Here is a 27,720-nt window from a genome sequence, read left to right on the forward strand (position 1 = left end):
TGGGTAATTGTGTTGCAGAGAAAATAGCTGCACTATTTAATAGCAGAGACATGTAAATACTTTGCATTACATTTTGAATCCACTACCTTAAAAGAGCTCCAAGTTACAGACAGAAATGTCAAAAATGTTACAACTATCCCCGGTCTCCCCTATAATCTAATCAGTGGAAATGCTCCCTCCAGTTTTTTCCATGCTGTATTTAACATCACAGTCCTGCAGGGAAGCTCTGAACTGCATGCCTCCTTGAACTGGCGCTCTCGCTGTAGCTCTGACGGGAGAATAATCTGGAGGGGGGGGGGGGGAAAGGGTTGGGCAGCTGATGCAGCCTCGCCCAGCCATGTAAGGCAAGACAGCCGTGGCTTCCCATGTACTTAGTCACACAGATAGAGACAGTCTGGATCGCAGCTGCCTGATCATCCCCGGGAAAAGTCCTAGACAACTTTCTCAGCCCAGGTAGATGTAAGTGTGATTCTTTGTGAGATAAAGTGGCATGGTGATTATTATCATGGTGATTATTATGAGGGTAAAGTCTGTGATGGTCCTTGTGGTTGTAATATTTTGCTTTTGCATGGTGAAGTATAGAGCGGTGGTTGGCAGATGATTCATTTAGCTTTGTCTTCCCAGTAGACCAGTCGATACATGATCTCTGCAAGGAAATTCTTTAAATGAACATTGCCGTCTGTTTGATCAGCACGATTTCTCCGAAAAGCAACCACCAAACTTTTATTATTCAATCTGAATTGACCTGATTCTGTTAAGTTTCTTCTCACCTCCTGCGTGCTAGCAGCGGTATTTAACTTGTTACATAAAAGTAATTGTAAAAGTGACACCTCCTATTTGTCAGTTGTTTTCTTGTGTCATGAAAAAAATGATTCAGCTTTCATTGTATTAGCTCAATATTCTTTGGGGATTATTCATGAGACGAGTCTATATTAATACCTATAATGTGTATGGCGTGCGCGATCTGGTGGAGCAGGATTTGCGGATAACAAAAACTTGTTTTAAGTAGATAATTACGTCTTCATTCATAAGGTGTTTAGCCTGTTGCTTAGTAATAAAACACGTCTGTTTTGACTGGTAGTGGAGATGGGTAGGTTTCACACATGGCTGTGAACTCGGGGGGTCTTGCTGTGAGTTACTGCTCGGCCTGGTTTTCCCTTTCCAATGTTTTTAGCTTGCTTCAATGATCTCTGAGTGGCTGATCCTTTATTCGGTGTTGCTCTATCCTTTCACTATGACATCATCTCCAGATCAGTGAACGGCAGTCATGGAGGAGTTAGTTGCCCCCTTGGTGGGACGCTCCTCTATTGATTGTGTAAGGTCACCGGCGATAGAGGGATGCTCTGGTAGCCCAGACTCGTATAGGGGAAGCTGTGATGCCACCTACTAATCAGTACTCATGAGTCAGGCTGGACAGATTTATAAACAGCTGTTTTCATGTCTCCTGTGAGTCTGTTCCAATAATGATGATGTGATCTGCAGTGTTGTTGAGTCTTTGATCATCTCAGCTTCAGAGATAATGACTACCTAATTCTGCTCCGCTCCGCTTACACTGTCCAAGTCCCCCTCATGCTTTTGTGTTCTGGTCTGAGATAAGCCAATCTTAATCTGCTCAGTTAACAGTTTTACAGGTTTAGGAATAATTAACTATTTTGATCATTGTTAAAAAAATGATCTCCATTAAATAAAATTCTTTTTTTCTTTCCTCCAGTCAAATTACTTCTTTTCTTATATAGTAGTAAACTCCATATCTCCACAATATGAGCTGTTTTCATCCTTTTATATGAATCACTGAAGTTACACCCTCCACTAAAGGAGGTAGAAAGAACTAGAAATGCATACAGTAGCTTTGGCACCTCTCAGTATTCCACTTCCATTGTTTTTTATGCTGAATGCAGGACATTAGAGACAGAAAACAGACTCTCCCTTTGGGCTCTCTGCTGCTGCTCAGTTACACAGTTAAGCTACAGTTTGTCTTTTTACCAGAACCTTTATCTCAGCACTTTGTTTGCATTTTTGCATTTAATGTTTCACGTCTTTATTAGTGTCACAGCACTGAGATTCGTAATAATTTGTTTAACTAGTAACTAAATTGTTAGTAATTGTTAATGCCGTTGTGCTCTCACACACCAAATCGAAAAGTTCGAATGCCACGTGGTTAAGAGTGCTGTTCTCATAGCCAGAACTGTGACATCACACAGTGCCAAGAGCAAAAAAAACCCAAAAACTGCCTGAAACAAAACATTTAGCACAGTCTGAAGCATGAGCTTTTGGCTGATTACTTGCAGACTGCTAGTTCTACTTCATGTTGCACAAAACAGTTATTTAATGGTGCTTTGTTCCATGCCTTTAAAGGAAAATCAATCAACTCCCATAGAAAAGCACGTCCCTCAGTGGCTCTGATATGATCAGTTAAACTATTTTCATGAGCTTTCCCACCTTATGAAACAGTTATATTTGTAAAGATAATATTTCTTTGTGCAAAAAAGGCTACTTGACTTTGCACGCTCTGGGTTCTTAAGGCTTTGAAGTTATATGAGGTCAGGCTTTTACAGAAGCCCTGAGCTGCACAGACAAGCCTGGAGAAGCTGCTCTCCCAAGTGTCTGCCTCTTTGTCTCAAGAGTGGAAGCAGATTATTATCTGCACTGTAAACGCACAGAGCAGATGAAAGGTTTTTTTTTTAAATTATGTTCATTAAAAACGTGAGTTAGCTCATGCCCATAGAGCAGATACATGTAGATAGTGGAGCTGTGTAGCTCTGATGATGTGGAACTATATCGAACAATCTGTAAATGCAAGTCTATGCAAGTCATCCAGTTTAGGAGATAGCTGTACAAATCTTTTAAATATAACAAAATTTAATGGGACATTTAGATTTAAATTCACAAACTACCCTGGCAAGTGTATCATTCTGCAGAAAAGACCATCTAAGACCCTTGTGCTAGTGGCAGGCTTTATAACAATGATGGTGTCTCCACTCGGCTAAGCTGTGATGTTAGCAAAGTGCACACTTACTGGCAGGTGCAGACAGAAGTTTTTACAAGCAACAACTTGCAACAAGGCTTTGGGACTTTTTAAGTGTTGGGGTGATTCCTGAAAAGAAACTTTGCAGCTGAGTTTTCTTTATTTTCTTTCTGGCTCTTTGTTCGCCATAAAGAGAGTGACATCTGGTTTCCTAGCATTCTGTCTAAGGCAGATATTTCTATAGGTGATACTTTTAAAACATAACACAGCGTAGATGACTTAAACCACAGGCCTGGGGAACATATGTCAATGTTTTTAAGGAAACCTATGCCCTTAAGTCATTCTGTTTTGTCCATACATGCATTTAATGGCTTTTACATCAGGACTTAACAGTCAGCACTTACTTCTATGCAAAAAAAAAAAAAAAGCATTCAGCTATTCTCAGTTCTATTTCACCTTGGAGCGTGATCACAGGTAGAGGCTAGCTGCTCTGTAATAACACATAATAACACTTTTTGTAGGAAAGGTGGTTAATAAGTCTTGCAGTCAATTGTTGGGACTGTTTTCATGCACCTGGCCCCTCCAATATGTGCAGTCAAGTCATTGTGTGAGCTCTGACTTGTGATTCATTACAACTATTACTGTCAGCAGAAGAATAACATGTGGTGAGGTGCACTGCCAGCTCCGCCCAGGGTGCGCCTGTCCCATGATCCTGCCTGCGTCTCTGTTGAGAGCAAAGCCCTTGAGGTGTCCCTCCCTCAGATCAAAGTTTCAGACTTGGCTTACCTCTCACCGCCTCTGTGCTGATGGTTTTCAGGTGGCACAATCGCGCTCTGAGAGCTGCCATTCAAGCTAAGCCATTTGTTTGAATTGCAAACAGAGAACTGGTCGCTTACGTCAGTAGCCAAATGTGTTCCCCACATTTGATGCGTTGTTTAACGTGGCATGTTCATGCATGCACCGAAACACTCCAGAATCCGAAATCTGTTTCCACTCAGTCACACAGTTTCATTTTATCCCAGTGACCATCGTGATGAGCAGCCACTAATCAACAAACCACCAGCAGTCAGTGGGCGTACCCCCAACTGCCTTGCCACAGAATTACTGGAAGCCTGACACGGTTAAACGGGATTTCACAGGAAAGAAGGCATGGCTGACTAATGAATTTGCCAGTTATTGTATGTGAAACAAAATCTGTAAGAAAAAAGAGCAAAATATCTTATTCTAGGATGTGTTCTACTTTCCATCTGGTTTTCTTGACTAAAAGTGCCTTTCAAGTTTAAACCCCGAGCTTGTTTAGGATTACACTGTGTCCCTTATATCTCGAGTATGTGTGTCCATGTGCTCACAAGTAATGCTTTCTTAAAGCTGACGACAGACTGTGGTATGTAGAGTACGTGTCAGTGCCTCTCAGGTGTCATTTTCACTGCAAGCAAATTAAAGGTGTGTAAGTAGGAACAATGTGTGAGAAACATTACTAAATTATTTCAAAAGCATGCTGGGTGCCACTGATGAAACAGGGTGGTATTAATAGTGAGAATATTATAGAACAAATAGCGTGTAAATGTAAAATATGATTCAGGTGGAGTTTTATGGCATTCTTTTGCAGAACCAGAGAGGGAGAAACATCTGGTTCTTTGCTCTCTTTGCATTTTGTGAAACACAAGCATCTCAAATGCTTGTGAAATAGCTAAAATACCTTTGTGATGGAAAACAGGAGGCTGGAACTGGAGAAACATATTTATGTGGGGATCAGTAAACCAGTGAACAGCAGCTGTAAACATCTGGTGTACGCAATACAAGTAAACAAATCAGCATACCTCAAACTCATGCTATTAGGAGTGTTTGAACTAACTCAGCATATTCTAGCCTTTTGTCATAATAGTAATAGTTTTGGGTATTTACTACAGGATTACAAGTTCAAGTTTTTAAACTAAACGAAGAAGACAGTTACAGTGCAAGAGCTTTATTTTTGCCTCAGGCTCTTAAGCTGTGCGCCATTTTTGCAGCTACCTGTTGCCCTCTGTGGTCACGCCCACACGGAATTTAATTAAGGCCACTGATGACAGCGTGCACAGCAGAACCACAAAGCACACAGTGTTTTCACAGGAGCTCGGCCTACACAATGTCTTAGCATATTAAGCACTCCATATGCTCATATACTGTAGGGTGGGGACAAACTATACATGAGCTATACACTCCAGACATAGTGGATTTGGAGATAAGATAAAAATGAACTGTTACGTAGCTCACCAGCAATTAGAGTGTTATCCTTCACTTTCAGGGGATTTTGTTTGTCAAAAGGACTAAACCGTTTGTTTTCTTTGCATACTTGGACTAAAGCAACACAAATACACCTTCATCCTACTAAATGAGTGTTCCCAAGGACAAGTGCGTGTTTTTACAATATTAAGCATTTGTTTGTTATGTGGTTTGACTAAAATCACAGGTGGGTTTAGCTGACTTTCTCGGGTGAGTTAAATGTATTTGAATGAAAAGTACCCCTCAAAAACGAATTACTACAGCAAGTCACGCTGATTAGCATGTGAGCGTAGATTAAAGAGTCATGATCAGCACACAATGACACGTACTTCCAGTGAAAGAGTACTCTCACTGGCGGGAGTGTCTGCCTTATTAGGACAACAAGATGCAACACTATTGCAGCAATAACTGGCAAGGACAGTTTAAGGAGATGATCCACACAAGGGCACATTTACTGGGATTCCTACTGCCTCATTCAGAGAGCAGAATTAACTAGAACTGAACTGAAATATAAGTAGGCGATATATCAAAATAATAGAATAGAATAGAATAGTATACACATATATAACAATATCTACAAAATAGAATGCAATGCACTGCAGTAGATTCAAGAGAAGAGGTCACATCTCTCGGATCAAACATAAGGCATGATGCACTGATCAAAACAAACCAAACAGAACAGATACTATAAAAATGAGTGGGACAGACTAGAATACAATAGAAGAGATGGACAGTTACAGTGAATTACGTTGGCCATGAGTTATGTTAGTCAAACCATCTGAATCTTTCTGGAATTTCCAGTGTGTGTGTGTGTGTGTGTGTGTGTGTATTATATAAACTTTAGTTTATAAAAGCCTGCATGACAAATAATCTCCGTATTTTCTGTTTCCGTTGCCAAGGCGACACGTTGACTCTGGAGTGACTAAGCAGTCACGGATGTTTTGAGTTGTGATATTTTTGTCCCTGACTGGTCAGCCTTGGTTTCATTTTCTCCAGTGTTTGATCATAATCACCAGACTTGGCCACGAGGGCAGAGTGGAAATGTTTCCTCATTGGCGGTTGCTAGGCTTCACAGTTTAGCTGTGTGGCATCCAAGGAGAAACCTCAATAAAGGGGAAGTTTTATGCACCCCCCCCCCCAAAAAAAAACAAAAACGCTCTCTCTCTCTGGCTTTCAGCTCCACCCTGTCTTTCAGTTGAGACTTTCATTTTGAGCCCTGCTTCATTTCCCGATGCTTCATTTAGCACATCTTATCTCATCTTTCATTTCAGGACCGTTGCAGGCAGCTTAGACTCAGCTTACAACGTCGAGACCAGACAGGCAACACCTCACAACAGCACAACAGTAAGGTACAACTTCAAAGCAGTTTTAAAACTATTTGTTAACTGAGAGAAAGAGAGGAATGCAGAATGGGAAGTTTGATATATACATATGAGGGTTTGTGTTTGTTTTTGTTTTTTTATACTGAATGTAGGAGAGCACCATAGAATTTGCGCCGCCGCAAAAACCTGAAGGGCAGGAAGACGAAGTTGAAGTCAGACCTCACATAGAAGTTGAAGTCATCAAAGTATGTGAGCTTGTTTTGCTTGCTCATGTTTATTGATAAAGTTTGAGCAACTCAACACTTCAGTTTTAACTGAACTACAGTCATATTATCTAACATGCTGCGGTCACTGTGTCATCCAGTTTTACCTTGGAAAAAACCCACCGGAAGAAAGCGTCAAGATGCTTACGGACGAGGTGTCCCAGATTCAGGAGGTCAGTGTGTGGACAAGTCAAAGCTGAAAAGCTATTGGTGGAAAGCAGAGTGTGTTTCTTTAAGCACAGCGTTCAGCTGTGTCAAGGGTATACCTGTGGTTCTGCATAGTACACATCTTTTTAATGCCTGATGTGTTTTTGTATTTAGGTGAGGTATTGTCTGAAGACTCTGAGACAGCAGATGGCAGCCAGGCAGAATGGCAACAACAACCAGGTACACACCCTCTGCCTCAGAAACAGTTCAACAGATTATCTTTGGTCCGGCAATTTGGAAGAATAGTGATTTTAATGCCTTAAAAGGATCAAAAGGTTAAGTATATTACAAGTTATGTATATATATGTGCTGCATATAAGGCTAATTTCCTCCTCTGACCAAACAGTAAAGATCTACAGTAAATATCTACCAATTTTACAAGATCTACATGACATTTATAAAATAAAATAAAAAGCTTTTTTAGATGAGCTTTGCCCTTAAAATAGGTGGCAGCATCTAAGTAAAATGCAAATGACTGAGCAGAGTTAGTGGTTAACAATAGCCTCCATATAAATGATAGAATATTTAAGCAAGAGTTACAACTGGAAAATTACTTGCCTAGTTTAGATGTTATTTGGCAGGGTTTCGATGTGAATGCAATTTCTTTAAGTTGCAAAGACAGAAATATCTGCCTGTATCCTTCAGTTTAATACCAAATGCATATCAGATAAAGAAGATGTTATTATTGAGCATAAACTTGTAACTGCATTTGAACGTGGGTAATTAGTTGATAGGTGTATTTAGTGCAATTTAATTTAATGTAATGTTTTTAACATGGGACTATAGAAAGTGACCTTTGAGTGCAGTCACTCCAGGACCTGCAGCTTTTAGAGCTTCATAGGTTGCTGCTTGGTCTTTGTGAGTGTTGAACTGTGCGTGTGGGTCACCTTCTCTTAACCTAAGAGGCTTACGAGACCTGCATGGCCTTTAAAGCAGACATATGGAATACCCAAATTATGTAACACCTTAGTGCTCCTGCTTCTTGGTTTAAACACAAACACAGCGTATCACAATATTAATTGTGTAGACCTGAACTGTTCCATTTTATGTGCAGCTTTTTCCGCACTAATTCCTCCTCCCATTTGCTCCTTTTTCCTATTCAGCGTCCAGCCAATGGCTTCAGAGTCAAAGCACCCACCAGCCAACCAGGTGTCATCAATGCCAACGGCGTCCACACTGATGCTTACGTAAGCTCGCCGTAGTTTGCAGAATTATCTGACCTCTTCTGAGGCGCTCCCGTGTGTAGCCTTTATCATTTGATTATTCATCAGTCTGAGATGAATGAAATGGGGAAATGGAAGAAGTCACTTTCAGCTGCAGTTCATTTGAATGCATTCAAAGTTTTATTCAAATGACAGTCGTGATGGAAAAAAATGCCTGTCCCTGCAGCAGTTCCTCATTGATTCAAACCAGACAACTGCCTGCTTTTGTAGAGAAAATGCTACCCAGGCTTTCATCAGCTCATAACAAAGCTTACCACACACACACAAGATATTGTCTTTCCCATGCATTATTCTCGACTTGGCGGATCATAACAACTGCTGTAATTCAACACCATCTACCAAGCAAGCAGTGTTGGCGCTGCAAGAAAGCTTGTGTGTGTTTGTGTGTGTGCATGCTAGTCAAACCCAGTATCTTCTATGTATCGTATATAGGTAAGGTAGGATCAATTTACACTTCCCTTTAAGTGGTTTCAGATTGTATCACAGTGCATTAGATGTGTTGTGTCTCCGGTAGAGGAAACCATTCTGTCTTCCCAAATAGGAGCCTTGAGTTAAAAGATTATCTGAGTAGAGTTTAACAGCTCCTTGTCTAAATGATTTTGTTACCTCAGGCTAGACCATGCAGCCTTGTAAACACAAAGCAAATGGCCTATCAGCAGCCTCTTTTATCAGTTTGTTAGCCCATGTTGAGCCCTCTGGTTCAAGAGGCTTGTGAGATTAAATCTAATTGAGCACTTTCTTTGTGTGTGTGTGCACTCTCAGGTTGGGGATAATCAGGAGGAGAGTGCGAGGCTCAGAGAGGTGACCAAACGCCTGTATGCTCAGCTGAAGGAGATGGAGAAGCAGCATCAGGAGGAGATCGACATACTGCAGGTCTGTATCAGGAGATGAGTAACGTGACACAGCTTCCTGTCCACTGCAGCTATGACTCACCCCTCTGATGCTCTCTTGCTCCTTTAATCGTCCTTGTTATCTGTCAGTGTTATCTTTGGATTTCATCCCTCATCTTGTGATCCTCCACTGTTTGGATCTTTGCTCTGCAGTACATTCATCTGTCAGGACATGTAGGGGCACCGCCCGAAGACAAACACTGACTCCAGCGAAACAAAATTACGCAACAGGAGGATATGAGACATTATTTACTAGGAAGTTATCTAAATCATTAATTTTTTTGACTGAATTCAGTTTAGACAGAAATAGCCGAGAACAATACATTTAAAAACAAAACATACAGTCACTTATCAAGCTAAAGGGGATCAATTATCCTGATTTTTTATATCAAATGTACTTTGTTACAATGAAAGTTTCAAGTGGTGAGGTCAAGTATGTACAAGCAATACCTGTGAGCCAGCAGCTCAGGCTTTAGACTGCATTAAATGCTCAGTTTCAGCATTTTTGTACTCGTAGCTCTGTGTGGGATCATAGAGGGAGGATATCCTTAATATGGTCATCCAGGGCACACAGATCTGCTGTTTAACCTCATGTTTGTGATCAAGAACACGTAAAACTACTCTAGTAGAGTCCAAGAATATTTTTGTATGCATAACAGGTTCTCTTTAATGCTGCCAGGAGAAATTAATAAAGATTAGAATCATTAATTTAATATTTCTAAGAAGCCCTAAGGAGACAGATTGGATACCTGTCCCGAGGTATACGCCGCCTCTCACCCAGTGACTGGGACAAGCTTCAGAATAGATGCATAATTTCTGAGCAGGCACTGTTTTGCCTCAACTAGTTCAACACTTTGAACATCTCATGTAACAAAAAGCAATAAAAAGGTGCAAATAAAATGAAACTGGGGGGATTCCAACTAAGCCGCATTTTCTACTCAGGTGGCAACATGAGTGAAAAAAATACGTGGAGTTACAATTTGTTAATTCAGCTATCTTAGGGATACTAACTGTGGCAGTGAATCGGCCTTATCAAATCAATGAAAACCAGACTCAGGTCAAACTTTATATTATAGCACACCAGAAGGAAGTTCTCACACTTTGATTTTCCTCTCAGGCCGAATCAAACGAGTATCAGGCACAGCTGGCTGAGCAGACAGAGCGGCTGCAGAAGGCCGAGGAGCAGTCTGCAGAGAGAGGTCAACAGGTGGAGGAGCTGCAGAAGCTGCTGGGAAACATGGAGATCGAGAACGGCATCCTCAAAGACAAGATGGCTGCAGGAGAGGCGGAGCTGCTGCAGCTTAAAGCAGGCGGAGAGGAAGCAGGAGAGAAGGAGCAAAGGTAAGACTGCACGCAGACTCATAAAAGAAGAAGTTTCTAATAAACCAATAATGAGGAAAGGCTCTGCCCAGAGAGCATCTTATAAAATCTTATCTGATTGATGTTGCGTTATTTAAGGGAAAGCCACTTTTATGTCCTGCAGTAAAAGAGAAATACGTCTTTTACTCACGTGCTTGACTGTATATAAGCTTTCTCATGTATCTGCTTTCAGGTGTGCAGAGCTTGAGAAGGAGGTGGCTGTCCTGAAGGAAAAGATTCATCATCTTGACGACATGTTAATGAGTCAGCAGAGGAAGGTCCGCCACATGATCGAACAGGTATTTATGCACATAAGGATGTTGCCTGGTGGTGCATAGTGTACACAGACACACACAGACTTGCAAGCTGCCCATAAACACACACACACACACACAGGAAGCCACTAATGAGAAAATGTGATTTCTGAGGAGGCGGCCACATGAAGTAGAATTGATTTGGGGGGATGAAGCCAAGCGGAAGCATGTGGTGAAGCAGAACCGCTGGTGATAAATAAGTGATGATGCATCTGCTTCAAGCAGACAAGCATCTTGTGTTATTCATACGGTCTCTTATTGTTTGTTTGTTGCATCTATAACGCAGCTCCAGAACTCCCGCACGGTTCTCCAGGAGAGAGATCGAGCCATCAGGGATCTGGAGGAGAAGGTGGCTTTCCTGGAAGCAGAGGTGAGGAACTTTCTAAAAAAAAATGCAAACAGGCTGAATCACTGAATTTATCTCTGTTTTCTTTTGTTTTTAAAGCCTTTCTTTGCTCAAAAGATGATCAAAAACAGCTGTAGCTTTCTTAAATGAGCTTTTTAAATCTCATGATAAAAAGAGTCTATTATCCCCTGTGTTGTTCCTTAAACATGGCACACATAAAAGAAGGTGGTGCTCAAAAAAATGCACTTTTTGCTCCTGGCTGTGCCCAGGCATGTTAGAAAAATTCGTTGGCCTATTATTTCAATGAAATTATATTTTTTGCAATTATAGATTTACAAGTTCATCAGAATAAATTAGGTGTTGGTCACAGAACCATAAACAGACTATCGATGTCAGGTTTTTGTCTTTTTATGGGCTTTGCCAACAGTAGGAAAATATAAAATGGCTTTGTTGTTTGAAGTAAAGCTGTGCCTGTGTCAAGCCGAAAGAATGCGCCGTTTAACGTCGTTAATCCCGTTCCTGTTTACAGAACAAAGAAATGCATGACCACATGGAGTACTACCTGGCAGGCCAGGATCTTCCACCCTCATCTACTGAGAACAAACCAGAGGTTGTTTACAGGTGAGCCATCACTTCCTAATTTACAGTCCTTTCTATTAGTCATCCTACAGTCAGATGTCTAAAATAATCTCTTAACATTTCTTTTTCTCCCCCACCTCTGTGCAGCAAACCGCTGACACCGACAACTCAGAGCAGCAAAGCCCTCCCATTCATCAAAGTCATTGAGATCAAATCATGATTGGAGAGACAACCAAAGGAGTTAAATACTGTGTACATATTTATATATTTAACCATATATGTAAAATGCAGCTCTGCAGTGATTTTCTTTTAATTGTATTTTTATAAAGGCTGTTTTAGCAGACCTCACGCACATTCTGTCGATACCTCGTTGTTGCTTCTAGGGCTGTTCTTTGTACCTTCTTTTGGTTTCCTCAAAACAAACAGGGATCCATGCAGAATCTGAATAAGCTGTTTCAACAGGTCAAACTATAAGGCGTGTCAGTTAAACGCTGTTGCTAGTCTAGGGTCGAATGCACGAATAATCACAGTGATTTTAGTGTTTTCATGATCACAGTCACTCTCGGGGTTCAGGGTCAAATTCCTCAGTGCTTTGCACCACGTTGCCAATAGCAGGCGTGCGGTTATGATGTCAGCAACAAAATTTGTTTCACGCTTAGCTGAGAGATTGGGTCAATCGTCATACTATTTTGATTTAAGTTTGACCTTGTTTTAGCTGCGCAGTGACAGACTAACTGCCTCAACGTGCTTATTGTACAGGCATAGCTGGACTGGCCATCGGGCGTACCGGGCATTTGCCCGGTGGGCCGCTGGCGATTTTTTGTTTTTATGGGCCGATGGATTTTTTTTTTTTTTTTTTTTTTTTTTTAGGAAGGGTATATATAATGAAATGTGTTGGATTGGCCAATTGGTCATGATCGACTCTGGGCTGGACCAATTACAGCCGAGGAGGCCGAATGCACCCGCCCCCTTGTTTAGCAATCACGTGATTTTCGCGCATTGCATGCCGGGAACTCGTGGCAAAACAATCCAAGTACCGCATCAAACGCAAGCATTTGCAGCACCGCAAAACGTTCATTCTCCGGTTCCAATACCTTCTTGTTTTTCTTTGCCGCACAAAAAAGGAATGTACAAAACGAAGGAGAACAATGCCGGTCCGTACAAAGACAGACTCGACGAAAAGACAAAGAAAAGATACGAGGAAAAATCAAACCAGTGAAAGGGTTAGACCCTTATGAGCACACAGAGGGACAAAATACCTTAGCGTGCTGCCCAACTTTCACCACGCTCATATTTGTAATTACACGGTTCTTGGAGTGAGTGCATACACTCATGAAGTTTAGTAACTTCAGGTCACTGCAACAAGCCCAGGAACAGTTTACTGATGGATGGGTGCAGGACCTTGAAATGCACCGTGTAGAATGAAAGACCATCGTACGAACAAAGGTAAGTTTACCAGTCTCACAAATCGTCTTCATAGATACACATTCGTTAACCGTTTATTAATAGGACCTTTGAGCTCAACGGTAATTAATTAGTAGTGGAAATAATTTCTGGTAGCATCACAGAAATGTAGCAGTGACAATAATACTGTATGCTGTAATCGTACTGGGCAATTAGTGATACAAAAAACTGTTTTATCCTGTGAATAAACGTATATGTTTTTGTCAATGTACCATAATAACAGAAGCGAAACGCAATATTGTGTCAGGACAATTCACTATTTATGCACAATAAACAAAGGAGCATAGCGACAATTTCTGTTCAGCGCCAGACTTGCTTGTAACCTATATCACCAATTATGTTAAGAAAAATGACGTATTAACGACTAAAAACTCTGACCTTTGTGGGAATGCTTGGAGCAGACTAACATGTGAACTGGAGTGTTCTGGGACGTTATATTTGGTATATCCAGACCATCCGTAGGCTCTTACTTCGGAAACATGGCTTAAAACATTTCTCTTCAACAACGTAATCCGATTTAAAAAAAACGATCGGCTTCCCGTGGCTGTCATGCGACCGGCTGTTGCAGTTAATAATACAACAGCTTCTTGCCATTTTTTGTGTTTCTTTTTATCGCTGTGTAACTGAGTTCAATTGAAAGCCTGCGTGTGCTAGTACCTCTTGCCACAAGTTCCCAGAATCCTTTGCAGTTTTACCCCTGAATGACGTCACATTTTCAATCTTTATCCTGGTGGGCCGGTCTCTAGTCAAAATGCCCGGGGCGATTTTTTGTCCCAGTCCAGCCTTGTGTACAGGCCAAACATGTTTTGTGCTAAAAGGTTATATTTAATTACGCTTATTTTTGCTTGATTATTAACATAATTATGCATTGTTCGCATTGACTTTGCTGCTTCTTCCTGTCAAATACCTTGTTGCACTCCAGGATGCATATTTTTAGAAAGTTACTTTATACTGTGAAGAGTGTAGATACCCTTAAGTTCAGTCTGCGTCACTTTTCTGTAAACTTTGTCCAGTTTTATTTAAATTTAATAAAAGAAATGGTTTATTTGACTCAGTTGATTTACAGCGCTTTTTTTTTTTAAATCATGGGTTACTATATCCTTCCTCTATGACCTCACACCGCCACCTAGTGGAAATACAGGGACAATAATTATAAAAAAAAGAGGATGGGAAAGTTCCCTCAAAACCACAAAAAACCTTTTATCTTCATATAAATACACGTCACACGTATGAATTTAATAAGTTAGCATAAATATCTTACATTTGTACATTAATCAAACATTTGTATTTACAATTTCAACTCTCAAGAAAAAAATAATAAATTCAGTTGACTTGCTGCTTTTACAAAAATGAAATGAAACAATTGTTTTCCTCTGCACACATTAAACAGCAAACACACACATACAGAAAAGGAAAAAAAACCTCCTGTGACAGCAAGACTTTAACAACTGCATCATTTTCTAGATCAAAAATATAGAGGATAAGATGTCTCTCGCTGTCCATTCTGAGCTTATTTTAAGTTTGATGTTTTAAAGCTCATTTTTAAAGCCAACCAGTCAGTCTGCTACAACTTTTTATTTCCCCGTAGACTGACCGCACACCATACAACCATCCTATGACTGCATCACAGCGTGCTCTCCAGTGTGTTGTAGTTGTCTTTGAAACTTTTGAGCTCCAGAAAGTGTTTGGGCCTCTTGCTGCGCTGGCCGGTTGAAGGCAGGTAGGTGATCTGGATGGTGGAGGGAGTGCTGCGGACAGGAGAGCCTGTCAGGTCCTTGGCTGCGGACTGGTGATGCTGGTCGAGGCTGGTGGTGCTGGAATACGCCTTCACGCTGAGGGTGATAAAACAGATGATTTCAAATGTACTGCATAAACGGACAATGCAGACCGCATCACTTGCTGCAACAGAAATAAGACTGGTTTCAAGTCTGGACCAGTACGGTGACACTTACACGTCAGCCAGTTCGTTTAGAGCTTGCTGATATTCAAGAAACTCAGGTTCCCCAAACACCTGAAACAAATATTTAAATCCACATCAGCAGATGAAAGAATTTAACTCGTTATATTCTTGTCTTTTATGAACCCTCTGTGCCCCTCTGTCCTTCTAGTGAGTGTCAGATCACAGTTTACTTCATAATGTCAGGTGATGAGCAACCACAACTTTTTACTCTGAAGGAGGCTGTAAAACTTTGTAAAAAGCCTCGAAGAGTCAAAGAAGCAGGATCACTGTCATCACGAGGATTTCCAGAACTTTTCTGTCAATAAGAGTTGCTGATTCAATAAGTGCATGCAATTAGGCCATGTTACTGAAACTTTGTTTGAAGTGACTTTAAGGTTGTTGGACTCAGATGCTTAGCAAATAAACTTTCATGTGATGTGAACACGTAATCAAACAGGAGACAAGGCTTGAGTTGAGGAGGAGGAGGATGAGATGGAGATTAGAGGGAGAAGAGAGAGCAGTGGTGGATGTGGCAGATGAAGAAGACGTCTTAAATGGTCCTAAATAGTTTGAAAGCAATAACTGCAAAATCTAAATTAAGATTATATTTAGAATTAACACTTTACGGTAGCGTTAGATTTTCCATTCTTTCTGAATTCTGGAACCTGAAACATTCTAATAAAGTTCTGTTGGGATACAGTAAAATACAGTAAAAACATTTATGCACCCCAGTCCCATGACGAGCGCTGTCGTAGCCTTCAAGCAAACGGTCAATAAGTGCACTGCGGCTGCTCTTTATCAGAGAGTGGGAGTTGCGCAGCTCAACTAGCCAGCTCCTGAAGCTGCGTCCTGTAAATGCGCTGGGGCTCCCACTTATCTCCTGCAAAGGAATTCCTGTGGCAGAGAGAGGAAGGAAGACAAGTTGAAGGTCAGGAAAGACGTTTTAATGCTTTAAATGGAACAAAAACAAAACAAGAACAGAATTAAAAATTATTTTACAATAATAAAAAAAAAAAAGCTGAGACACAGTAGAAAATTCAACTGAAACCACAACAAAAAGACTTGTGAATCACTAAAACTCTATATTTCACTCAAGCTTGAAACTTTTGTGCCACCACTGTTTGGCCAAAATTACAGAGAAAGCTGAGAAATGCATAAAACCACTGAGTGGACATATTACAGCTAACTGGCAAATGTTTACCTTTAATATGCCCAACAACGATTATATCATCTACTGATATAAAATCAGAAATATAAACAGACTCAGAGAAATCAGGCTGTCAGGTGGCACAGCAAGAACTCATGAACACGGCTGCAAACCACCACCAGCCAACTCAGTGGTAAGCTGCATCCACAAAGCCAGTTCAAACTCTACTGTGCAAATATGGGCCTGAACTGCTTTAAGTTGGACTCAGCTGAAGCATAAAATGATCCTGTCTTCTTTTGGATATTCTGACACTTCCGCTGGGATAAAGAGGAAAGGTGCTATCCAGGTTCAAAACCCATGTCTGTGCAGGTATAGGGGTACATTACTGCAACAGCACAGCTTGCATATGTAAGACGGCTTCATTAATTCTCCTGGACAACATGTTTTGGAGCAACACCATGTTGAATCTATGCTAAATCGCCTTTTGCATGCCGGTGCAGTAAAAGAGTTAGGGTGCTGAACTGGCCTCCCTGCAGATCAGATCTGTCACCCACTGAAAAAATAATGAAAAGGGTAGCCCTGAACTCTACAGCCAAAATCCTATATAATTCAATAACTCAAAACTACAGCAATATAAGTAAAACACTTGAAAAAGATGATGTGGGTTTGGACAGCTGTGAACAAGCTCAGCATGTTAAAAATGTGCTCCTTGAATCCATGAACCTTCTCTGTGGTCTTCCTTTGTTCCTCCTGCACCTATACCTTCCAGTATATCCACTATCCCTCCTCTGCACATGTCCAACATATCTCAGCTTTGCTTCTATAACTTTGTCTCCAAACTGCTCAACCTGAGCCGCATTCTCTCTTGCTTCTACCTCTCCACCTGCTCCCTCCTTTTACTACAGATCACAATGTCATCTGTGAACATCATAGATCATCAGAGACTCCTGCCTGACCTCATCTGTCAACCTGTTGATCACCACTAAACTGGAAGGGGCTCTGAGCCGATGAATACATTTAAGGAACAAATTGTAACTCTCACCTGAGTCACGGATTGCATCCAGAGCTTTCATTCTGTACAGGTAGTTGTAGCAACCTTTGAAATATAAGATATCAATTTGTTACGTTTAAAAAAATAACTAAATAAAAAGGACAGCATTTGCTCAAAATGAGTTTAAAAAGCTGACTGACTTATCTGTGATGCCCGCTTCAGTCTGTCGTCTTCTTCTGACAGGAGCAGAGGTTCATAACGTATCTCATGAACTTTGGACAGTCTGGACTCAATCTCCTCCCTCAGACCCTGTAGATTAATTCATAAAGAATTTATTAATATTAAGGCACAAAAAGTTAATAATAATAATAATAACAAAACAGTAAAGATCCACGCCTCACCTTTGGTGCATTGTGGCCAATAGGTACATGAGGCCCTCGGCGGGATCTCATTGCAAAACGCATGATCTGCCTTTTGACGAATATAAACAGCAATACAAACACCTGAACACAAAACCAAGCGTGACAGGATTGAGGTTAAAACTTATCATAAACACACCTCCGTGTACCAGGTATCGAGCTTTTAGTGTAACTTACTCACCAAGCTTCCATAGGCCATAACCAAAACAACATTGACTCCAGATAACGGCGATGACTCTGCCATGCTGCCTGTCAGTGCTTACAGTCTATGCGACGACGAATCACTCTACAGCTTCAAAGTATGCTTCGAAAAAATAAAATATCAGCAACTGAGCTGACCCTTGTCTTTTTCTTCATGGGCATCATGCGCTAAGATATGCTATTTAGCTTTCAGTTAGCTTTGCACTGTGAGGGCGGGGCCAGAGCTGATTTCCGCTTGTGAGTGTTGGATTACCGTAAGAACCATGCAAGAAGGACACGCTAAACAGACTTCCTGTCGTTATATGATGCTTAGTATATAGGTTATTATAATTACCTATTACTAAAGTACAAACAAAGAACTGCAAAAGAAATAAATAAAAAATAAAGACTTTTTTGCCCCCCCCCCCAAACAACTAAGTAAAATTCATCTGTAAACACAACCTGCCTAAAAGGGCACAATTTATATCATATACACATTATATTACTGTTGGTGATATTTGTAACACATTCAATGATCTATGTAGAATGTAATACTTATACATATTATTTTACCTGTTTCATTTTTTGTTTATTATTATTATTATTAGTAGTAGTAGTAGTAGTAGTAGTATACAACACTATGTAAAAGTATTGATCCAGCCCTGTGTGAAACAGATGCATAACTAAAAATCTAAAATACATTAAAATGCAGTATATTAGGAAAAATAATTCTACTATACTTGAAAGTTAATATTTGGTATAATCACCTTTAATTCTTCAACACAGCCTGAACTCTTAGGTTGTGAACAACCACTTTGTACCTCTACTTTTGTACTTTGTACACTGAACACAGTCTGAACCAAATATTTCAAATATGTATTTATCACTCCACCAGACCTGGTTCCCCTGACTTTCAGTCCAGGTCTTGTGTAATTTAGCATATCTCAAACTTTGCTCCCCCCTTTCCTTCATTAAGAGTGACTTGTTGACAGCCACCATTTCTGAGGCTTCACGAACAGTAGATGGATCATCTGAAGGACCAGATACATCTCTCAGGTCCTGTGTCAGATCTTTTCTGGATTTTTTCTTAAGGACGTGGCTTTTAGATATTTCTCATCTGCTGAAGATATTTTTTTAGGTCTTTCACTGCTTCACTGCTTCTATCCTCCTCATGTCCAGTTTCCTTAAAGATGTTTATAGCACAAGCACATCATGCTGAGATATGCCAAGTTTTCTGTTAGAAGCACTTTGGGAATCACAAAAATAGTATTTTATGTCTGTCAATTTTTGAATAGATTCAGCTAAACAAATGGGAACAAGCCATGTGTTTGACACAGGCTGCTGGAAACAAAGTGTCTAAAGATGCAATTCATAATTGGTTCTTTGTTGTGTGTTGTATGTTGACAAGGGCTGGACTAGAAATGAGTGAAAAAGCAGCCAATGTCCGGAGGACAACTTTGAAAGACATCAGAATGCCTGGAGAACTGGTGCTCACACATTATCACAGCATTTATGCATGCATATACTACATATGAGGGTGTTATTATGAGTATACTTGTGCATAAATATCGACTATTACTTGTTCATTTACACATCAGTTGAATATATTATTATTATTATTATTATTATTATTATTATTATTATTATTATTATTATTATTACTTCTCCAGCTCTGACATGTCACGTCTCTCCGCTGACGGTATATTGCTGATCACGTGGTGTGGGTCCAGTTTCCTCGATGCGCTCTGCAAACCACGTGACGCAGCTCTCCGTGGTGTCAGAGTGGAAAAGAAACAGGTAAATTCACCGTCTCTCGCTTATTGTGTGAGCGAGTCGGCTCGCTTTATTTTTCTCAATATAGCTTATAACACTCGGGGTTCAGGATTTAAATCCTGTCCTAAATCCTACTCCGGAGGTCGACAGCGAGATTACTTGTCGGCCGGTTGTGTAGCAGTGTGTAATACTGAGCCGGGTTTCTGGTCAGTATTGCCTGTTATTTATTTTCATTTTAGCGGCCTATCGGCCTACCCTCAGCCTCGGCGGTTTTTTACGCCTTCAGCCCGGTCCGTGAGAGTACGCCGGGGCCACTGGTTCTAAATGTTGCAGAGCGGTGTCGCGGCTGCTAATTCGCTAACGTGGCTAATGTTTCTTGGCTAACCAAGAGGACGTTAGTTTGTTTAGTTAGCGTGGCTATCAGTCGCTAGCAGACAACCGGCGGCATCGGAGTGGCATGGGCGTATTTTTTTCTTCTTTGGTTCACCCGGTCGAACCCGAAATCTCCGTTAGTTGTTAGCGAGCTAATTAACTTGTTTGCTATTAAGCTAAGTTAGCTAGCGACGCAGCTTTGTGTAGGTAGGTATCACTGTTTAGTTAGCAGGTTAGCCGTTAAAGTTAGCCTCGTTGTCGCCATGAGGTGAAGCCGTGAGAAGCGGAAGCCCACCGAGACTTGAAAGCTGGATGCTTTCCCCTCAACTATTAGCTTGCTGGCTAGCATTTTGGCCATGTGGCTGGATAGTAGATTTGGATATGGTCGACAGGCCCTGTTTTTAGGCTTGTTTGTGCGCGAATCAAAACAGGGTTTTACGTAACATGTGCAAGATTAAGGAATCGATAGCAAGGTTAACAGTATACTGTGTGAGATTGTATGTTGTCTTTCCCCATTTGGTGTTCTCCAAAGTGTATATATGTCTGGTTTTTTTTGTTTTGTTTTTTTGTTGTTGTTTTTTTTTAAAGACATTCGCTTGTTTGGTAATCTAGATTTACCTCAGCATTGAGGCTGTTTTGATGCATAAAGTGTTGCCTCATGTTTGAGTGGTAAATAAGTTAGTGCTCGTTTTCCTTGTGTGCAGCTGCACCCAGTTTACTAAGGAGCTCTTCCCTTTTTTGTCCTCCCTCGGGTGGCCTTGGTTTAAGACATGGTCTGGGAACAAAGGTGATATCACTGCCAGCTTCCAGCAAACCATTAAGCAACCAGGCAGTTTGAGGAAGTGGTATCGTACCATACGTGTGCGCGACATAAGTAGGTCACAAGCCCTTCTAACACTCCTTCTCACCCTTCTCTTCTCAGGTGTTATTCCTTTGTAAATACTGTTATTTGTATATACTGTAAATGATGACGTCCATGGGCGGGAACCGAGCCCGGGGCAACTGGGAGCAGACACAGGGCCAGACACAGAGCCAGACACAGCACAAGCAGAGGCCTCAGGTACCCTCTCACACTCACCACCTGTCACACTGCCCAGATGCTCTGTGATATGCACCAAGGTTGAATATACTCAGACAAGGGTTTTTTTCTTTTCTTTTTTCAACTCGTAATTACATACAAGTTTTTAGCTACAAAGTTACATACTTGTTACAGTTAGATTTGAGATAAGTATAACTTTAAAAATTCAGTCAAAACTAAGTCTTTATTTACTGAGTAAAGGGCTTTTGCAGATGATGCCATCCTCACTATAAAAGCTTTGGATAAGTTGGGGTGATGCTGCTGAGTAATTACAAGTCGAGAACAAAATCTCTGATTGTGAGCTTTTGGGATCACGGCTTCAGTCTGAAAACCCAATAGGGAACACAGTCTGACCAACTAATATGCAGGTTTGATGATAACAGTAAAAAGACGGTGGTTACTGTTTGTGGTATAGTAGTTGTGTGAAAAGGGTTATTTACAAGTGTTAGCATTTTTTAAGCACTGTAGTTGTTGTTGAAAATGGTAAATTAGTTGCAATTAGTAAACCTGAAGTGGATGCAAAGGTGCTTTCAATTTTTAATAATAACTTTAGTGCTACAGATTCTATTAACATCTAAATGTTATGTTTTCTCAACAATGCAAATCCTGTGTTTGCTGATGCAAATCTTGGATCTTTTTCACTCTCTTGGAACAGGCTACCGCAGAGCAGATCCGACTCGCACAGATGATTTCAGATCACAATGATGACTTTGAAGAAAAGGTCAAACAGGTGAGCAGATGCACTTTCTTTTTGTCCTGCTGTTTAGGTGTTCCTGCTCCTTTTGTAGTTGCATCACTTCATTTATTGACACGTGTTATATTGTATCATTTATTGTGCTTGGCAATAGACATGTATGTCTCTTGTGTTAGGATTTTTTTTTTTAAGTGAACATATACAGGATTTAACCATAAATGATATCAGGCCTGTCAGCTTTAATGATCAAATCATTAATTTTGACACACTCATTGTCATCTAAGTTCAGAAAACTCAAAAAACAAGTCATCGTCACCTTCTGATAAGAGAGTTTACTTCTCAAAGATCAGTGTCTTTATTTAGGAACTAAAACAAGTGGATGTAGTCAGAGTATTCATAGAAAATTAACTTTATATACAATCTGTTGGTTACCTATGGTCTTGTTACAAAGTTACTGAATGTCTACTCAACTGCTGAATCTCAGCAAGCATGTAGTTAACCCTCTATACTGACCTTTTGATAAAATTAGATTTTTATTCTAAGTGTAATTAAAATAGTTTACTTTTTAACAAATGACACAGAGATGTCATGGGTCAACTCTGTCTGATTGTGAAAACCCTCCTTTTCCAGCTGATTGACATCACAGGCAAGGATCAGGATGAGTCTATGATCGCACTGCATGATTGCAACGGGGATGTCAACAGAGCCATCAACGTGTTGCTGGAGGGCAGCCCAGACACTGTGAGTATTGGCTTTGTGTGAAGGCTTGTGCTGTGAGCGCCGGATTCTTGTGAAATCAGTGCCACACTGGATGTTACAATCACATCAGGGAAAACAGTGGTTGGAGACAGCAGCACAACTAAAATTATTGTGACCAGGTTCAATGAACATGCAGCCTTTGAAATGGTTGCTTTGAAGATGGGTACCACAAACGGTCAGATGCCATGTTCAAAGTGACTGTGATGCATGAGCAGGGCGATAAGATGGCGCCAGTCTATCAGTTTTCAATTGAATGCGGTTGTGTACAGCGATACAGCACTAAACAGATAAATCATTAAAAATCGTAAATCTGCTGTCGTCTTTTGCTGTCTAGATACAAAGAAGTTCACATTTACTTTTAAATGACTCAAGCCAGAACCTCATAGGTCTGAAACGCACATTCAGAAATTCCTCCACAAATAGTGATGGAGTTGCTGCAGGACGGCAGTTTAGTAGGTGCATGGGAACCTTGCATTTTTGTATAGGAACATAACCAGAATCCAACAAGTTGGCAACCAGTTGAATCAAGTCCCCAGTTGCAAAGAGACTCATTGCAGACGTACAGCACTTGTCAGTGCTGATTGATTGCAATCTTTCTACATTTATAAATTAGTTAGCAAGTATTTTCAAACCTTTGCCAATCTGTCTGAGAGTTATTGCAGTCAGTCTGAGTCAGGCTGTGATTGTTTGGAAGCGGATTGTCTTCTACTGGGCGACTGTGCATTCATTTTCCTGTTGAAAGTGGGTACTGCAGCTGTGTACATTTTCTGTGTTTTCTTTGTCAATGTGCCTCTTTTGCATCCCCTAAGTATGTTGTCACTGACCTGTTGAAAACCAGAAGGGGACTTGAAGGAGGGCAGTCATCTCCTGAAGTGGAGACTGCATTCACAGGGCATAAGCTTCCTATTAGTTTCCATAAAAATATTTGGGTTCTTCTTTCTGCGATGTTTTAGGAAATTCTGCTTGGTACGTTTGTTGCAGTGTCGCTAACAGACAGACAAACGGATGGCACAGATAACATATCTTATCTTTATTTGGCTACTTAAATGTGTGTAATGTTTATCTATAAGTTATCAAAAAATAACATAAAAGCTTGAATAATAATCTGACTTGTAGAACATGGTGAGAAATTGAAACTAGAGTAAGACTTTGAACAGTATCTTGCCGTTACACATTAATCACAGCTGATCAAGAGATGCTATGCCCTTTGGATTGTCAAATACTGGTTCATTGGAGTAAAGACTTTAAAAGGAGTTTGATTTATACGGCTTGGTAGGGAATAAATAAAATGAACAACATTTCCAATTGTGATTTTCAACTAGCTTCCACAGCTTCCACTAAACAGCTTCTTAATGCACTGTATGTGAAATGCGATCCCAATCAGATTCAGACATACGTAAGCTTAGTGGCAGTTTATGCTCCCTGTTGTTAATCTCTGTGTATAGCGGCATGGCACACATCTGCAAACAGGTCCGTTTTTACAGGTCTTTGTATGATGCATAAGTGTGGTAGCATCACATTTTCCAGATGGCACAGAGCGATATTGCTGCAACCGATGGAAAAGGAAGAGATATTCGTCAGAAAACTATGAAAAGGCCGTAATGGTCACATAGTTTCCTGTTTTGGCCGAGGGTCTCTAACAGTGGAAAAAAAAAATTCAGATCATCACCATATCAACTAACCTTTCATCCATTTCAGTGTGTGTTTTCCATCTTAGTGAAATGTGCCAAGACAATCAGTTCTGTAGTATTCTGATTTAGACGAGCATCATTGTAATGCTATATTTATGTATTTCTTAAGGACTCCTGGGAAATGGTGGGAAAGAAGAAAGGGGTGTCAGGTCAGAAGGAGACCAGCCAGGCAGAAACTGGAGACGAAGGAAAAGAGAACAGAGAGAAAGGAGGCGAGAAGGATGCAGCACGTCGCAGAGGTGGAGCTCCACGCAAGGGACGTGGCGCTAGCAGGGGACGAGAGTGTAAGTCTTTAACTCATCCTTACATTGATTTGCCTTCTTCTACAGTTTGATCTGGAAACTTTAGTCAGTGACTCAGTTTTTACAAATGGGTGTGTCTGCCAACACAATAGATTTTTCTGACCTTGAATTCAAGTATGAAGGGATTGAACAAAAATATTGAGAAATTTGTCATTTTTATACACAGTCCTGTATTTACAGAGGCTCAGATTTAATTGAACAAATACCATTATAATTTTCTGGTTATTTAAGGCTCTGTTGAAGTCAAGATCTGCTTGAAGTGTGGAGCCAGTTGAGATTACCAGAGTGTGGACCTTCATTGTGATCTTTTGCCAGGCCTTTATTGTATCTGTCTGCAGTTCTTGTTTATTTTTATTGGTCTTTACATCTTTAGTTTTGGCTTTAGTTTGATTTAGGTTTAGATGAAGAGGTCAGCTTGGCTGCTGCAGAATATTAAAAAAACAAACAAACATTTTGCCCTCAACTCTGAAAAGAAATCATTGAACAAATGGTCACTAACAAGGTGGTTATTTTATCAAATTGCATGCTGTAAATGTACAGCCTGAAAGATTTTTTTTCTTTGAATTTCATCATGTTTCACAAGTCAAGGAATGCTGTTAATTTGAGTCATGCCTGTGCTCTGTCAGACTCAAGTTTATCGAGTCATTTTGTAAAAAAGGCTTTTTGCTTTTGTTGCCTAAAGGGGTTCATTGAGAAAAGAAATGTATGGTTTGCATGAACAGAAAAGAAATGTATGGTTTGCATGAACAGTTGCTTGCTGGCTTATTTCGTCATTTAGATGAAGTTGGATACAGAAAGGTTGCACAGGTGCACCAGAATTCTGTAAAAATAAAAGTGCAAGAAAGCCTTTTAGAACTTATTTAAACTGCATACATCGTCATAGGAAAGGGGAGCCAGCACCTTTGTCTGTCCTTTTGATTCTATCTGAGGGGCTGTTAAGGTTCTCAAACATTAAGTTTTATTTAATTGTCTGCTGTTTTTGCACGCGCTATTGTGTCGAAATCTGAAGCCATTTGCTCTCTCTTCATTACTCAAGTTCGTGGCCAAGAGAATGGCTTAGACGGAGGCAAGACTGGAGTAGCTGGAAGAGGTGCAGAGCGAGGCCGAAGGGGAAGAGGCAGAGGAAGGGGAGCAGTTGGTAAGTAATCCTCTTTACTGTTCTTTGAAGGACGTGTGTCTAATCAAAACAAGGGGTAGCTGGGATTTTTGGGATTTTTTTTTTTTTTGCAATGCATACATAATCTGCTGGCTTCCTTTCTTATGGCAAGATTTGTCGAACTGAGAAACTGACACACAGTCTCGTTCTGTCCCCAGGAGCATCTGGACGGCGAGGAGGCAGATTTTCGGCACAGGGCATGGGGTAAGGGAATACCTGCATTGCCTAAATCGAGAAGGCCTTTTGTTCCACTTTTACCTGTTGCTATGGTCACCAGAGAGCAGGACCCCAGCCTATTGTTTAGCATTAATCCAAAGGAGGGAGGACATACATCAGCCAATGGGACGGAACAGCGTGGGCTGAATATCTCTCTTCAGAGTTTGCAGTCTCTAAAGATTTTATTTAGAGTAATATTTGGATTGATTTATGAAGAAGACTGTCAGGGACCGAGCTGGTTTAGCTTTACAGTTATATTAAGCTCTCTGGCCCCAGGCTGCAGGATTATTCAGTTTGTTTTGCTTGTGTTCTTTAGTCTCTCTGAGCGCAAAAGGGTGCAGTTAATACGCATGTCAGTTGAACAGTTAGGTGTCAAAACAGAGGAAATGCTTTTTGTGCTGACTGTGATGGCTTTCTCGACTCATTTGATTGTCATTAATTGGGCAGTGTATGAGTAAGACTTGTGCTGTCATAAGACATTTCCTGGATTAGGTTGTGAGCAGTCAGGTATGATGTGACTCTGGGTGTATATGTGTGTGCGTCCTAACTGAATGGCTCCCTTGCTGGAGAAGCCTGAATCTGATGTTCTTACAAAAACAGTGTGTTTTGAAGCTGCTGTATCAATACAACAAAAAGCATACTTGCACATGGTTTTAACCTATGGGAATGACTAGAATGTAAAATAATTGCTCTATGATGGTGCAAACGATAACCTGCAGTAGGATCTTTATGGTCTGTGCTCTCTGAGCCTGTGGAAGTGTTCCAGTCTTGGCTGTGTTTGTTTTGAGTGTTGACCTAGATATTGACTTGCATACTCAAACACTATAATACGCTTTTCATACAGATTTGGGGCTAATGTTTTAAAGTGCTGGCTGAGACGTTTTTGTGTTACCTAAACTGTCCTCACCGTCAGCACACAATAGTTCTGTTATTGCTTTTGCTTCTGGATGCTGGCAGACACTGTTTACCAGCTTTGCACCAATGTTTGTTGAGAGAAGTGTGCATGGCTTTAAAGGAAACTGCCTTAAAGCAGATAAAGTACTTGTTGCTGTGTGATAAGATGGTGATTTTCAGACCTGCTTGTAGATGTGCGTCACTGATATTTTATGCTTTTAATAGGCAACGTATGCTATTCACCTCACATTTTGCTTTCAGATTTCATTGAAATTGAACTAAACCCAAAAATTAATACTCGGGTTTAAAAGGGAAATGAGTACCACACTTAATTACCAATGAATAAGCTGATCAGATAGATTTGTTTCAGAGTTGATGTGACGGTTTAGATGATTCAAGGGAAGTTGGTAGATGATTTGGTTATTATCTGCATGTGTGAGTCTCTCTGTGAAGTAATAGTGCTTTCAGTCTCTTTAATGGAGCCACATTAAAACCGGCAACCCAGATTTTGGTAACATGAAGACTGGATTTATCACTAATGTAGCCTGGTTCAAGGTGTGTTAAAATGACTGAATTGAACACCTATCCATTTGTTAAGAAATGCAAATTGTAATCTTTGGGTTTTTTCCTGTCTTTTCTGGACAGAAATCATGTCACACCACCCACCACCCATTTTTGTTTCCATAACCCCATTTTTTTTAAATCACCTATTGATTAGTGTCTATTTAGACAAGGTTTTCCAGGTTAAAAGGGCAGAAAGTAATTTCGCACCTCGGATCTGAGAACACCGTTAAAGTCCCACATTACAACTGACTTTTTTTTTTTCCTCTGGTGTTGCATTCAACTAATTTCTTTCTTTGTCTGCAGAAAAGAAACTGAGGGAAGAGATTGAAATCCACTCTGTTTCACACATAT

At 40.5% G+C, this 27,720-nt stretch overlaps 3 protein-coding genes across 10 annotated transcripts in view; 2 read left to right on the forward strand and 1 right to left on the reverse strand.

Moving 5' to 3' along the window:
• tuft1b (tuftelin 1b) overlaps positions 1–14,244 on the forward strand; it is a 30,812-nt gene extending 16,568 nt beyond the window's left edge. The window contains exons 1-13 of one of the 3 annotated variants that reach the window (XM_085262195.1): positions 329–459; positions 6,499–6,571; positions 6,702–6,794; positions 6,914–6,985; positions 7,134–7,199; positions 8,123–8,206; positions 9,005–9,115; positions 10,250–10,473; positions 10,685–10,790; positions 11,092–11,175; positions 11,681–11,772; positions 11,878–12,489; positions 13,989–14,244. In XM_085262195.1, the coding sequence (XP_085118321.1) occupies positions 458–459; positions 6,499–6,571; positions 6,702–6,794; positions 6,914–6,985; positions 7,134–7,199; positions 8,123–8,206; positions 9,005–9,115; positions 10,250–10,473; positions 10,685–10,790; positions 11,092–11,175; positions 11,681–11,772; positions 11,878–11,950 (1,080 nt within the window). In that variant the 5' untranslated portion in view covers positions 329–457 and the 3' untranslated portion in view covers positions 11,951–12,489; positions 13,989–14,244. Of the gene's footprint in view, positions 1–328; positions 460–6,498; positions 6,577–6,701; positions 6,795–6,913; positions 6,986–7,133; positions 7,200–8,122; positions 8,207–9,004; positions 9,116–10,249; positions 10,474–10,684; positions 10,791–11,091; positions 11,176–11,680; positions 11,773–11,877; positions 12,490–13,988 lie in introns of those variants that run through there. The other 2 variants (XM_085262196.1, XM_085262194.1) reach the window with 2 other exon arrangements.
• A 165-nt stretch (positions 14,245–14,409) lies between these two features.
• On the reverse strand, positions 14,410–18,142 carry LOC146549145 (lipid transport auxiliary protein 1-like). The gene is made up of 7 exons (XM_085262197.1): positions 17,872–18,142; positions 17,673–17,774; positions 17,472–17,580; positions 17,323–17,376; positions 15,861–16,027; positions 15,147–15,205; positions 14,410–15,026 (listed from the first exon to the last, which is right to left on the reverse strand). Exons 1-7 carry the CDS (start codon positions 17,932–17,934, stop codon positions 14,819–14,821), a joined length of 762 nt encoding a protein of 253 aa, XP_085118323.1. The 5' UTR covers positions 17,935–18,142; the 3' UTR covers positions 14,410–14,818.
• Positions 18,143–19,598: 1,456 nt separating this feature from the next.
• Positions 19,599–27,720, forward strand: part of ubap2l (ubiquitin associated protein 2-like) — a 30,368-nt gene continuing 22,246 nt past the window's right edge. For 4 of the 6 annotated variants that reach the window (XM_085261619.1, XM_085261623.1, XM_085261622.1 and 1 more), the window contains exons 1-7: positions 19,599–19,667; positions 20,938–21,075; positions 21,749–21,823; positions 22,418–22,528; positions 24,347–24,521; positions 25,576–25,677; positions 25,854–25,899. In XM_085261619.1, the coding sequence (XP_085117745.1) occupies positions 20,980–21,075; positions 21,749–21,823; positions 22,418–22,528; positions 24,347–24,521; positions 25,576–25,677; positions 25,854–25,899 (605 nt within the window). In that variant the 5' untranslated portion in view covers positions 19,599–19,667; positions 20,938–20,979. Of the gene's footprint in view, positions 19,668–19,696; positions 19,850–19,958; positions 20,223–20,937; positions 21,076–21,748; positions 21,824–22,417; positions 22,529–24,346; positions 24,522–25,575; positions 25,678–25,853; positions 25,900–27,720 lie in introns of those variants that run through there. The other 2 variants (XM_085261620.1, XM_085261621.1) reach the window with 2 other exon arrangements.

Source organism: Mchenga conophoros, linkage group LG22 (genome assembly GCF_057382185.1).
Source record: "Mchenga conophoros isolate Kocher_MC1m ecotype Shallow Benthic linkage group LG22, M_conophoros_male_GT1.1, whole genome shotgun sequence".
Classification (NCBI taxonomy): domain Eukaryota; kingdom Metazoa; phylum Chordata; class Actinopteri; order Cichliformes; family Cichlidae; genus Mchenga; species Mchenga conophoros.

Bases quoted from the DNA above. Each gene is read 5' to 3' on its own strand.
- LOC146549145 (XM_085262197.1), bottom strand. From the start codon at position 17,934: ATGGCAGAGTCATCGCCGTTATCTGGAGTCAATGTTGTTTTGGTTATG. The intron at 17,377-17,471 runs GTCAGTCAGCTT...TATATTTCAAAG, and splicing joins GAAGCGGGCATCACAGATAA to GTTGCTACAACTACCTGTAC. The intron at 16,028-17,322 runs GTGAGAGTTACA...TCTCTGCCACAG, and splicing joins GGATGCAATCCGTGACTCAG to GAATTCCTTTGCAGGAGATA.